Source organism: Leptidea sinapis, chromosome 12, assembly GCF_905404315.1.
Source record: "Leptidea sinapis chromosome 12, ilLepSina1.1, whole genome shotgun sequence".
NCBI lineage: Eukaryota > Metazoa > Arthropoda > Insecta > Lepidoptera > Pieridae > Leptidea > Leptidea sinapis.
Genome location: NC_066276.1, coordinates 2,201,177 through 2,214,386, shown reverse-complemented (window position 1 = coordinate 2,214,386; position 13,210 = coordinate 2,201,177). Strand labels below are relative to the sequence as shown.

The following is a 13,210-nucleotide window of genomic DNA, read 5'->3' as shown; positions in this document are numbered from 1 at the left end:
AATGCTTTTTTCAGTACTTTGGTTTAAACCTGCTGATTTGCTCCAGCGTTTTTACTGAACTTGTAGAAGTAAGGAGCGGAAAACTTAACTTTTTATTTATTTATTCATTTCAACAACTCAACAATTACATGCACTACATAAAGCACTTACAAAAAATATCTAATTGTGTAAGTAAGTAAGTGTATATATATGTATATATATATATATATATCTCATTCACTCATCATTCATTAATTGTTATATTTCTAATTATCTTGTATAATGAGGTGTATATCCCTACATAATATTACAAATGTGAATGTAAGTTTGTTTGTTAAGCTTTTACGCCGGAGCTACTGAACCGATTTGGATGAAAATTGGTACAGCGATAGAATAGAGATTGGGAAAGGACATAGGCTACATTTATACCGGAAAAACTATATTTCCCGCAGGATCTGTAAAAAACGAAATTCACGTCGATGAGCTATAACTATACCAATAGCATGTTAAGTTTGCCATAGCAATCTTCCTCGAAATTAGATTCATAAAATATGTTGGGAACGGGAGCAAAAACGGGAACCGGAACTAGAATAGGACATGAGATAATCTTCAAATTGAAACTTGCCTATAATTTTTAAAAACCCTTTATCTAAGCGGACGCAGTCGCGTGCATCAGCTAGTATAATGTAATACTGACACACTTTCTATAATATAGAGTACTAGAGTAAAAAGCTGTATTGATATTGTTATTTATGCAACTGTTGTGTAATAAGGGGTATTAAAACACGAATATATATTTATCTCACGAGGCGAAGCCGAGTGTGATAATAGTACCACATGAGTGTTTTAATACCTAATTATCAACAGTTGCATACAAGACTTTATCTACACCCAGAATTTGAATCCTCTAAAAGATTCTGAAACTGTTAACTTATTGCTAACATTAAAACAGCAAGTCCTAGTAGTAACCTAATATCATCCATTACTGATTATATACAAATAAACTAAGTATTAATGAAATAATTGTTTATTTTAGTAGTAATTTACATTTTGTATAATGCAATAATTAAAATTCACTCGAATATAATGTTCTTTTGCAGCGTTTAAAATGAATCGCTCATTTTTTGTAATCAAAACATTAAAAATATCGAGGAAAATGGCGGGGATTCGAATAACCTACTTTTTTTACGGCGCGCGACGTTCTGGCAGTGTGGAACGCGCGTAAACGAAAATGTTCTTTTTTTGAAATTCATACAGATACCACGCATCGAGCAATAGGATTGTGGCTGTCTGTTACAACTCTTTGAGCATGAAGGGATTGAAAAAAAGGAGTGTTGTTATGAAATTCAGTACAACATTACAACACTCGTTTGGATGATGTAATGGTTATTAGAACATTGTATGTTTTAATGTTGGCAATAAGCTAACTGTTACAGATACTTTAATAGAGGATTTAAAGCATGGGTGTAGATAAACAATTTTACTAATTATAAACGTATTCCTTAATCAAATTATATTTATATTTATTTATTAAGTATAACCACATTACACATATCCTTAAAAACTAGTTTTATGCATACAGGGAAACACGTGTACTTTGTACACACGCAATGTTTATTTTTTATGGAATAGGAGGACAAACGAGCGTATGGGTCACCTGTTGTTAACTTACAATCTCTTGCAACCCCAGAGGAATCACAGGAGCGTTGCCGGCCTTTAAGGATGGTGTACGCGCTTTTTTTGCAGGTACCCATGTCGTATCATCTCGGAAACACAGCACAAGGAAGTTCATTCCACAGCTTTGTAGTACGTGGAAGAAAACTCCTTGAAAACCGCACTGTGGAAGACTGCCACACATATCCAGATGGTGGGGATGATATCCTAACTTGTGGCGTGTCGTGCGAAGGTGGAATTCGGCTGCACGAATCAGGTTAAACAGCACTTCGGAACACTCCCCGTGATAAAAGCGGTAGGAGACACACAATGAAGCGACATCTCTACGCAACGCCAAGTGATCTAGCCGTTCACAGAGCACTGGGTCCCCGACAATTCGAGCTGCTCTACATTGCACGCGGTCAAATGGATCGAGCTGATACTGGGGTGCGCTAGACCAGAGATGGCAGCAATACTCCATGTGTGGCCAGATCTGCGCTTTGTAGAGCGCTAGAATTTGGGCCGGCTTGAAGTATTTCCGTGCTCTATTAATGACGCCCAAATTCTTTGAAGCCAATTTGGCTTTGCCCTCCAGATGGCCACGAAATTGGCAATCACTCGAGATTTCGAGACCCAGTATTCCGATACTAGGCAAGGCTTTAAGGGAAGTGCTGTCGAAATGCGGTGATACGACAAATGGCATTTTTTTGTCGTAAACGCGCAAACTTGAGTCTTCTGGGGGTTAAATTGGACAAGGTTCAATTTACCCTATTCCGCGACCTTCTCAAGAGAGGACTCGATAGACACAAGTTTCTCCCGGCACTGCTCGACGATTTCCCGAGAGAGACCTGCATGGCCCGTGTATGCCGTATACACGCCAGTGCTGTCGTCTGCATAGCAATGTATGTTGGAGGTGTCCAACATATCATTGATATGCAGAAGAAACAGCGTGGGAGATAGCACACAGCCTTGGGGCACTCCAGCATTCACGGGCTTCGGGTTCGAGCAATATCCGTCGAGAACGACCTGTATGCTGCGACCAGTGAGGAAGCTGCAGATTCACTTGCACAAGCTCTCGGGGAGCCCTAATGATGGAAGTTTTGAGAGGAGCGCCTTGTGCCATACACGATCAAAGGCCTTCGTTACATCCTCATATTATATTATGTAGGCCTTCCCCTTGCTTTCAATAGCCGCCGCCCATCTATATGTTAGGTATACCAGAAGATCACCTGCCGACCGACCGAAAGCCGTATTGTCGGTCGTTGATCAACTGGTGACCGCCTAGGTATACCAAGAGCTGACGGCTAATTATGCTCTCCATGATTTTGGAGAGCAGGGAGGTAATAGCAATAGGCCTGTAGTTTGCCGGATCCGAACTGTCTCCTTTTTTTTTGATCGGATGGACAAGGGCTGACTTCCATGAGTCAGGGACTACGCCTTTGGAATAAGAGTGCCGAAATAAACGCGTTAGCACCGACGTCAACTCAGGGGCACACGTTCTAAGCACGTCCAACGAAAACAGAGCTCGTCTAACAGTTTTCTGTCTGAACTGTACTTCAGGCATAGACCTCTGACACTGTGGGGTGGTCGGCGGTGTTTTTCCGTTGTCGTCAAGAGTCGAGTTGTAGGCAAAAAGAGTGCTCAGGAGATCAGCTTACTCTTTTGCCGTATGGGCCAGGGTGTCATTTCTCATGTGCAACGGCGGCAGGGACGGCTGGTTGAAGTTACCAAGACCAGCTTTCGACAACGACCAGAACTTGCGTATTCCGGTCGGGTAACTGGAAAGCTGCTTGCCGATTTTGACGACGTGCTTCGAATACGCACGGGCGATTTGCCGCTTAAAAAATCTGGAGGCACGGTTATATTTCCTCTTAAGAACTTTGCAGTTCGGATCCTTTGTACCTACCGCCGCAACCCAAGTTCGATACGCCTATTTTTTGCAGTCAGATGCTGCTTTAACTGACGCATCGAACCAGGGCTGTGATCTGCCACCGGTCGGTACTACAGAGCTTGGTATAAAAATATCCATGCCCTGTAGTATCACATCCGAAGGGAAACAAACCTTGCTCCAAGGGTAGGATGCAAAAAAGGAACACATCCTATCCCAATCAGCTGACTTGTAGTGCAAACCGCGGCAGGTCGCTGGTGGATGGCGACATTGGCGTCGGAAAGGCACTACACTCCTGACCAGGCAATGGTTGGACGTTCCGAGAGGGGCGTCGACAATGACCTGGTAACCATCGGGATGTGAAGTCAGCAGAAGATCTAATAAGGACGGCATGTGGCTATCCACATCCGATAGCCGCGTTGGCGACTCAACAAATTGGGACACACCATACACCCAAAGCAAAATTATGCACAGATCACCCTGCGTAGTCTGTGGTGCGTGATCCAAGCCATTCGGCATTGTGCCCGTTGAAATCACCCAAGACTACGATTTCAGCGGAGGGGATCTGTGCAAGCACGTCGTCAATTGCCGCTTCAACGCAGCCGATGAGATGATCGGTTTCTACGTTACCACCTGCAGATACACGCATAGATGCGGACGCGGTCCTCTAAATCTACGCGCAGCCAGAGAGTAGACAGGTCCCTACCCTCAAAATTGCCGAGACGGCGACAGCAGATATCCTCCCTAACGTACACACATACCCCGGCATGAGGAAAAAAATTGAGCACAATTTTGTAGTCGGGGTACGTTAAATATGACGTATCGCTAGGTCGAGATATCTGCGTCTCCGTAAGGAAACACAAGGCCGGCTGCGCCGTCTCCCTGATATTGCACAAGGCCACGTTGAGCGTGGAGCGGGGTCCCGTGGTGTTACTGCCTCGTTTGTCCTCGGTCATGCGCGGTTCCGTGCCCTCCCCAGAATACGAAGGGCAGCCCGTGCGAGAGTGCTCAGGGAGGGATTCTCCGGCTCTGGTAGAGCCGGTCCCCTCCTGGGGTAATATCTTTTTTCGGACCTGTCGGAAGTGATGGCCTCCGGTCCTCGACTAACCTATGCGAAAAATAGCGGCGCTAGGCCGCTACTTCACGCCGGTATTCTGTGCGTGTGTGGTAATTAACCCTGACGAGTCTGGTCCGATTGTGCTGACGTCATACGACGGCAGCGTGACTCTCCCACTTCTAAAAAGCCCTTAGTCGCCTCTTACGACACCTATGGGCCTGGGACTCCCCTATTCTTTTTCTTTAGTTTTTAGTTTCTTCTTCAGGCGTAGTCCCGAAATTATGCAAGGCGGCTTTAGTGCACCCGATCCCTAATTTAGGTGTACGCTCGGATTCGTCCAACTACCACCCCATTGCCATAATCTCCATTTTCTCCAAAGTAATGGAATCGATCATCAACCGCCAGCTCTTGGGATCAGCGACTGCCAGTACGGTTTCCGTCAGGGTCCCTTAACTGTTGATCTTCTTGCATACCTCACCCATAAATTGAGTCGAAGGGAGAGGCGTTGGCGATGAATTTTGACATAGCGAAAGCCTTCGATCGAGTGTGACATTAAGCGCTTATAGCGAAACTGCTATCCTATGGGCTTCCCCAGAAGTTGTTCAAATGGGTCTCTAGCTTTTTGGCCGATCGGAGCGTCAAGGTTGTTATCAACGGTGCATGCTGCGACTTAAAACTCATAAACGCTGGTGTTCCGCAAGGCTGCGTGCTATCCCCTACACAGTTTCTTCTGCATATTAATGATATGCTGCAAATCAGCAGTATTCATTGCTATGCAGACAACAGCACAAGGTATGCTTCCTACACCAGCCCTGCCAACATGTCCCGGGATAGCGTCGACGAGAACCTGTATATACCCTGTAGAACCAGTATTTACGCCCCGTTCCGGGGCTCGACGTGTCCGCGTAAGCGGACGCCCCATACCGACTAAAACCTCCTCTGTGCTGTTAGCAGCCCTGGCTTTCACAGCGAAGTAGGACGTGGGCCGTGGAGGCCGCAAAGACTACGCAACAACAGCCGCGGGGCGTCTCCTAAGGAGACTCGAACCTCAGACCGGCTGTGTGCTTGTGGGAAGGAGAGAGAATGAAAATGAAGATGAAATGAGGATGAAAGATGAAAGGTGAGAAGAACACACTCGCCGGCGAGTGTGGTGATGTTTTGTGTAATGTATGTAAGTGTGTATGTATGTGTTTATGATTGTTTGTATGTATGTTTGTATGTATGTAAGTAGTGTTCCGCAAGGCTGCGTGCTATCCCCTACACTGTTTCTTCTGCATATTAATGATATGCTGCAAATCAGCAGTATTCATTGCTATGCAGACAACAGCACAAGGTATGCTTCCTACACCAGCCCTGCCAACATGTCCCGGGATAGCGTCGACGAGAACCGGAACAAACTTGTGTCTGAAATCGAGACTATGCTTTGCAAAGTCTCGGAATGGGGCCGACAAAATTTAGTCCAATTCAACACCAAGAAGACCTTGTGTCTTCTTGTGGTCACAACCGCGCGTTTTGTTCGAAATTTCTTGCTTCGCACAGCCACTTTGTGGAATCAACTACCGGCGGCGGTCTTCCCGAACAGATACGACTTAGGGACCTTCAAGAAAAAAGGATACTCCCACCTTAAAGGCCGGCAACGAATTTCTTGACACACCTGTTGTTGCGTATGTCCAAGCGCGGTTGCCTCACCTATGCCCATACCGTTTGCCCCCTCTCATATAAAATATTAAAAAAAAAGTTGTATTGAATATAGCGTATTTCATGACCTTCTAAAATATAGTAAAATTACACCAATATTCAAATTGGGACAAAATTCTGACCCGCATAACTATCGTACTGTTTCTGTACTACCGACGCATAGTAAAGTTTTTGAAAAAAATAATATTAAGCCAAATGCATACCCTCTTTACCAGTGGGAGGCTCCTTGGCACAGGATGCCGACTAGATTTTGGGTGTTTCTGCCGTGAAGCAGTAATGTGTAAACATTGCTGTGTTTCGGTCTGAAGGGCGCCGTAGCTAGTGAAATTACTGGGCAAATGAGACTTGTCTTATTACGTCTCAAGGTGACGAGCGCAATATTTTTTTTTTGGGTTTTTTCAAAAATCCTGAGCGGCATTACATTGTAAAGGGAATTGCGTATCAATTGCCATAAGCTGAACGTCGTGCTCGTCTCGTCCCTTATTTTCATAAAAAACTCGCTAGAAACTCGGTGCGCTTTTTTTTTCTTCTTAATTTAGTTACAACATAATAATTGTGTAGTATCGTACAATACAATTTATAACTAAGTAACCTGTGGTACCATTATTATGACTGTGTGTGTGTTTATGAGCATAAATAAATTTTTATTATATTATTTTAAATTTTGCTGTTAATGATTCTTTAGGACCTAGGTTATAAATAGCGCGAATAGTCCTATTCTGCAGTACAAGGATGGTATTAATATTGGCTGCACTGCCCCATAACAATATTTCATAGGGTCTTAGATTAAGGATTGGTCTCCGCTGCGCTCCAGGTAGATACCGCACTACCCAAGAACAATAGCTTTTTTATTACGGCAACGATTAGATGCTTGTGTGTGTGACATCTTGACACTCAATGGCATCTTTCAAATTTTGTAAGTAATATACGCTTCGTGTTATTTTACATTGAAATAAATAAAATAAAAAATACTTACTGATGATATGTGATCCCAGTGTCTTTCATACATAAGATGTTAAGTCTCATTTGCCCAGTAATTTCGCTAGCTACGGCGCCCTTCAGACCGAAACACAGTACCTTCTACACTGCTTTAGGGCTTTTTTTTTTGAACATTGCGCGATTGTTAACGCCTACCATAATATTAATAGCAAAGTGATCAATGTACTTTTCAACTGACTAACAATTAAGGAGAAATTTTTCGTTTTTAAATGGCAGATATACTCACAGATTTGTCCCATTAAAAAAACCGTTAAAATATAACGTTTTTGGTTTATTTAACAACAAACCAAGCATATTTTCTGTAGATATAGAAAATAGCATTTGGTTAAGTGGAATGGATGATAAAAATGCAAATGGTCGCCGGAACCTTTTAAAAGTAAGTATAGTTTACAAGGTTTTAAGATAGTAGAGAAACGAGAGATAACGGAAGATAGCATCGTAGATGGGAAGATGATATTCAAAAGTTGGCAGGAGCGACTTGAATGAGGAAAGCAAGAGATAGATCTTTGTGTTGAAAACTTGGGGAGGAATATGATGGAAAGCAAGACAATCTAGAAACCGATATCGTATACAGTAATAGGTACTTTTATTTATATAAAAAAATAAAACAGTAGGTTTAACTTATGAAATGTAACTGTACTTATCTATATATATATAATTCTTCTGTACGTGTGTTGACAGTGAACTCCTCCTTAACGGCTGGACCAATTTTTCAAATTTAAGACGTGTCTAAAGGACAACGTCTGTCGGATCCACTAGTATTATAAAGATTGTTAATAAAGGCTATTATTATTAAAGCTTACAATGTTAAGCGACTTTTACCAAATTTGAAGGGGATAAAAATAGCGTCACATCATTAGATCTCTTGATGAAGCTGGAAATTAGGCATCTGAACTTATTGATAGAAGCATGTATCAAAGACACATAGACGTCATAGGCTGAGATTTACAGAGAGTACTAAGACTTTGCTCGGGTTTTACCTAAAAAAATTGTAAATATGTCACGTTTTAGTTCAGAAAATTAACAATTGATAGATTATAGACATTGTAACACAAACTGTGAAATTGCCATCAAAAGCAATCCAGAATCGTACGTTTGTAATTGTACGTTCACCAATTGTTTTGATAATTAAAAGATTTATGCAATACATTTTTGTTTTTTCCTCACGAGTGTGTTGAATAAGTGCGTATGAAACTCATGAGCAACTCTCTCAGTAGACACTCGACTTATTTACGCCATCGACTACGGCTCGGGCTGCAACCCACAGCCTCGTGTATAATGAGCAACTTAGCCCACTTGTATGATAATATAGTATTAATCCATATAAAGTGATTTTTTAGTTTTTCAAATCTTTGTGTCCTGAATATATTTTAAGACTACATACAATCAAATATACAAACATTCACGCCTGGTTCCCATCGGGGTAGGCAGAGACAATAGAATGCAACATGCTTCTATACTTACAACCCTCACGCGCTTCCCATACATTCATAACTCTTTTCATACATGTTCACCGGTTCCTTCTGACCTTTCTTTTTTTTTCAATACGTCCCCAATTTGGTCGACGAATGTTCTACGAGGTCTTCTGCGAACGACTAGCCAACACACACTTGTCTTATATATTTGACTAGCTGACCCGACAGACGTTGTTCTGAACATAATAAATAAACTTATAACATCAAGAATTGTTTAGTAAAATATACTCCTACTGTTGTTATAATAAAATTATTTCACAGCAGAACTGTCAAACCGTGCGTCAATAAATTCTCTCGTAGAAAATATGTCCATACAAAACAAATATTGGAAATAAAAATAATCATGGGTCCCGAATCAAAATAAAAACTATCATATCTCTCAAGTTGGACTAAAATGCACTCCGTTCGTTAGTTGATTCCACTGGAAACAAACATCAGGACGCTGGATTTATATATATTAAGATAAGTCATTCTTTCTTCACTCATTCGCTGCACGTGTCCAAACCATTTCAGTATGCCTTTCACAGTCCTTGTCACACCATCTTCTTGCAGACCAAAAGCACACTAGTATTACTACTTTCGGACTCATATTTTCAGACTGTGGCAACAAAAACGATTAAATTTTTGTGATACATACATTTGCTATTGAATTATGTTTTAAAAGATTATAAATATTACTCTCATTTAAGCTTTACTTTTAACCAAACGAGGACGAGCCGAGTATGACGTTCAGCTCATGGTAATTGATACGCCCTGCCGATTACAATGCAGTGCCGCTCGGGATAGTTGAAAAACGCAAAAATTCTGAGCGGCACTACAACTGCGCTCGTTACCTTGACACATAAGATGTCGAGTCTCATTTGGACATAAAGGACAAATAATAATTTATTTGACTTATTTTAGAACTAAACGAGATAATGTTTAAGAAGTTACTTGTAGGTAGTTAATATGGAGTCTGTAAGTCCATGCAATCTGATGTTCTTGTAGCTCTGTGTGATGACCACGGGGCCGGCTCCAGACTCTATCTCCATGCTGGACACCTGGAGTGGTTCCAGAGGTGGCACCGAGAGCTCGGGAATACCTGGAATTATGTGAGTTTTGTATGAATAGATTATCATTGAATATGAATCAATTTCACTACACGTTTAGTTTTGGAGATCCAATGGCCACCTACCAGCACCACCCCGAGAATTCATCTACCATAAGAATATTTGGCAAGACAAAATAAATGAGTAAAAACTCGAATAGTATATCTTATATTGTTTAAAAGTTGGCAACCTTCCGGCTATAAAATAAGACTAGCTCTCATCGTCATCATCATCAGCAGCCGGAAGACGTCCACTGCTGGATAAAGGCCTCCCCCAAAGATTTAAACGACGATCAGTCCTGCGATGCCCTCATCCAACGTATTCCGGTGATCTTAACCAGATCGTGGGTCCATCTTATATATGGTGGGCCTACCAACACTGCGTTTTCCGGTAAGTGGTCACCATTCAAGGACTTTACTGCCCCAACGGCCATCTGTTCGTCAAACTATGTTCCCTGCCCACTACCACTTCAGTTTCGCAATCGTTTGAGCTATGTCGGTGGTTTTGATTCTCCTACGGATCTCCTCATTTCTGATTCGATCTTCTAGGGTAACTCCGAGCATTGCCCTCTGAGAGATCATGAGCTATCTCATCAGGCCCATAGATAGCAACCACGTCTGCGTAGACTGGCTCTACGGTACCATATTATTGCATTGTCACCGAATATACTATTTATATGTATAATACATACAGGTAATGTAACCGTTAAGTATGACGGTTATTCCGTCAATAATACATATATCAAAACACTATAAACTGATATCGAAAGCGTGTTACCTAATGAGTAAAATAACATCATTAGCTTTTTAAAAATCATACGAGAAATATCCAAAATTTAGATATTAATCACTCCCATACAAGTAGTATGAGATTAACGATTACACTTTGTATGTGGTATTAAAAATTTAAACCGAATCGGACGTAAGGAATTTAGCTTCCGAAATTTTACCCACATACTAACATACTTATTAGCTTACACACTCACAGGGCAAGTTATGTAAAAGCAGGTCCGTTGGTCATTCCACACCAGTTTGAAGTTACTAGATTTGTGTCTTTTAAGCTTTGAAGTTATAAAACCTCACACTGGTACTCTTACAACTGCAGTAAGCGGCAACTCGCGACATTTCTCTTCGTAGTTTTAGTGCGAGCAACATTACAAGATGAGCGATAGTGACGAGGATTTGATCATTATTTATTTATTAAATGCAGAAGAAAAACAAGTTATGGAAGAGAAAAAAAACAAAAAGAAATGGATTGCTGACTGAATATCACTATTAATTTTCTCGCTGTCTTAATGGCTGCACGATTTCACACTTAATTCAGAATGTCGTAGACAAAATTCTATAAACTTAACAATTAACAGTACGCATACTCAATCGGCGGGCCGCTTTCTGAACCATTCTGAAGTTAGTGTGATATCGTGTAGATATCCGCCTTCTTGCTAGCGTGACCCTGGTATGTAGGCAATCTAAATGGATGGAGGAGGAACGAATTATGGAGGAAGATCTCTTCCATTCTTCATTCTGCACACAACAAAGAAATAATGACCAAATCCTCGTCACCATCCCTCATATTGTAGCGACAGCTACCGTCTAGCGACGTGAAGCGACGCGCATCGCAGCGCTGCTCTAGTGCGGTCCAGCCTTTAATGCGTTCCGGCCTTGACTCAAAAGAATGTTTTACTTGCTTGTAATTAGTACTTACCAAGGCGCGCTCTCAATTTAAACCGATAGAAAACAGCTGATATTTCGTGATACGAACCTTTCCTCATCTTGCGCAGGGCATCCGGCACGGCAGCCACCAAGCAGTCGTTGAGGTGGGCGTCCTTCTGTCGACACCGAATAAACTCGTCCGTTGAAATGTGAACAAACGTGAGAAGACGTCCTCGACCGGCGCACGTGACAGACCTTTACTTGGCCAATCTATGTATGTCTTAACTATTTTTATTAAAAAAGGGGGGATTTCATCTATTCCGAAAGAGTTTTTATTCTTAAGATTTTTTATTATGTTAAAGATGTCTTTGGGTTCAAACGAATTTAGAAATAACGAATTAATTAATTTATTAGAATTTATAGCTATATTGTCGTTTTTTACTTTAGGGCTTGATGAGATGGATAAATAGAAACTATTAAATGTATTAGCAATAATTTTTGGATCTACTATAATATTATTCTCTGAAGATTTAAGACTTATGTTTTGCTTTATTCTTATAGTACTTTTATTTGTTTCATTTTTTATTATTTTCCACATGGATCGTGTTTTATTATCAGCTGAGCTGAATTTACGGATATTTATAATTTTCTTAGATTTATTTATACAACTTTTTAAAACTTTGCAATATCTCTTATAAAAATTTGTTAATACTTTATTTTTGGTTTGTGATACAAGGCGTTTTAATAATCTTTTATTTTGACATGATTTTTTAATTCCTAGTGTTAAATAAGGTTTATTTTGGTTTAGAGTAAATTTTGTTAGTAATTTAGATATGAATTCATTCAGGGCAGTAACAATTATATTTAGGAATATCTTATAGTTTTCGTTAACGTTATTGTTAGGCTTAAATTGATCATCCCAGTTTATATTCGCGAGTTCGTTTTTAAATTTATTTATATTAAAGTCATTAAATTTACGTTTTAATTTAATGAAAGACTGTTTATTGTGGAAGGTAAAAGGTAATGTGAAAATGATGCCCTTGTGATCTGATAATCCAAAATCATATACTTCAATTTTTGAGCCTTCTAGATAGAAATTTGTAAAAATTAGGTCTATGCACCTTTTAGCTGTAGGAGTTATTCTAGTAGACTTTGAGACTTTTTGATGGAAGTTATAACACAACAAGAGGTTATTGAGTCTGCTTTTTTCCTTTGCATCTAGAAAATCAACATTCATATCTCCCATAATAATAATGTTTTTATTCATTTCTTTTTTATTAATGTTAATGAGGAGATTTTCTAATAAGTTGTAAAACAATTCTACTTCTCTACTACTATTAGGCCAGTACAGATTAATCAGTAGTAGATTATTTTTAGGTATCTCTATTGCACATACTTCGAATACCATTTCGTTAGAGATAACTGACATATCAACACGTTCTAAATATTCTAAATTATTTTTAACAAATATGCAAACACCGCCGCCATCATGATGTACACGACAGAAGGAAGCTGCCATGATATAATTATTTATGTGTAATGTTTTTTGTTTTTCAATAGATAACCAGGTTTCCGAGATACACATAACTTGTAGATTAGGTAATTCAATAGTTAAATGGTCAAGTAGATGTATTTTATTGCAGATGCTTTGCATATTTTGAAAAAAGATATTTAACTGTTTTGACGATCTGTTTGTAATATTTTGTGTGTTCATGTCTGAA

The 13,210-nt window shown here is 40.2% G+C and overlaps 1 protein-coding gene across 1 annotated transcript in view; it reads right to left on the bottom strand.

Annotated features, from left to right (window-relative positions):
* LOC126967315 (protein takeout-like) overlaps nucleotides 1-12,897 on the bottom strand; it is a 63,642-nt gene extending 50,745 nt beyond the window's left edge. Inside the window, 3 exon segments of the mRNA XM_050811778.1 lie at nucleotides 9,683-9,830; nucleotides 11,599-11,683; nucleotides 12,886-12,897. Coding sequence (XP_050667735.1) covers nucleotides 9,683-9,830; nucleotides 11,599-11,683; nucleotides 12,886-12,897 — 245 coding nt within the window.
* Nucleotides 12,898-13,210: the final 313 nt, after the last annotated feature.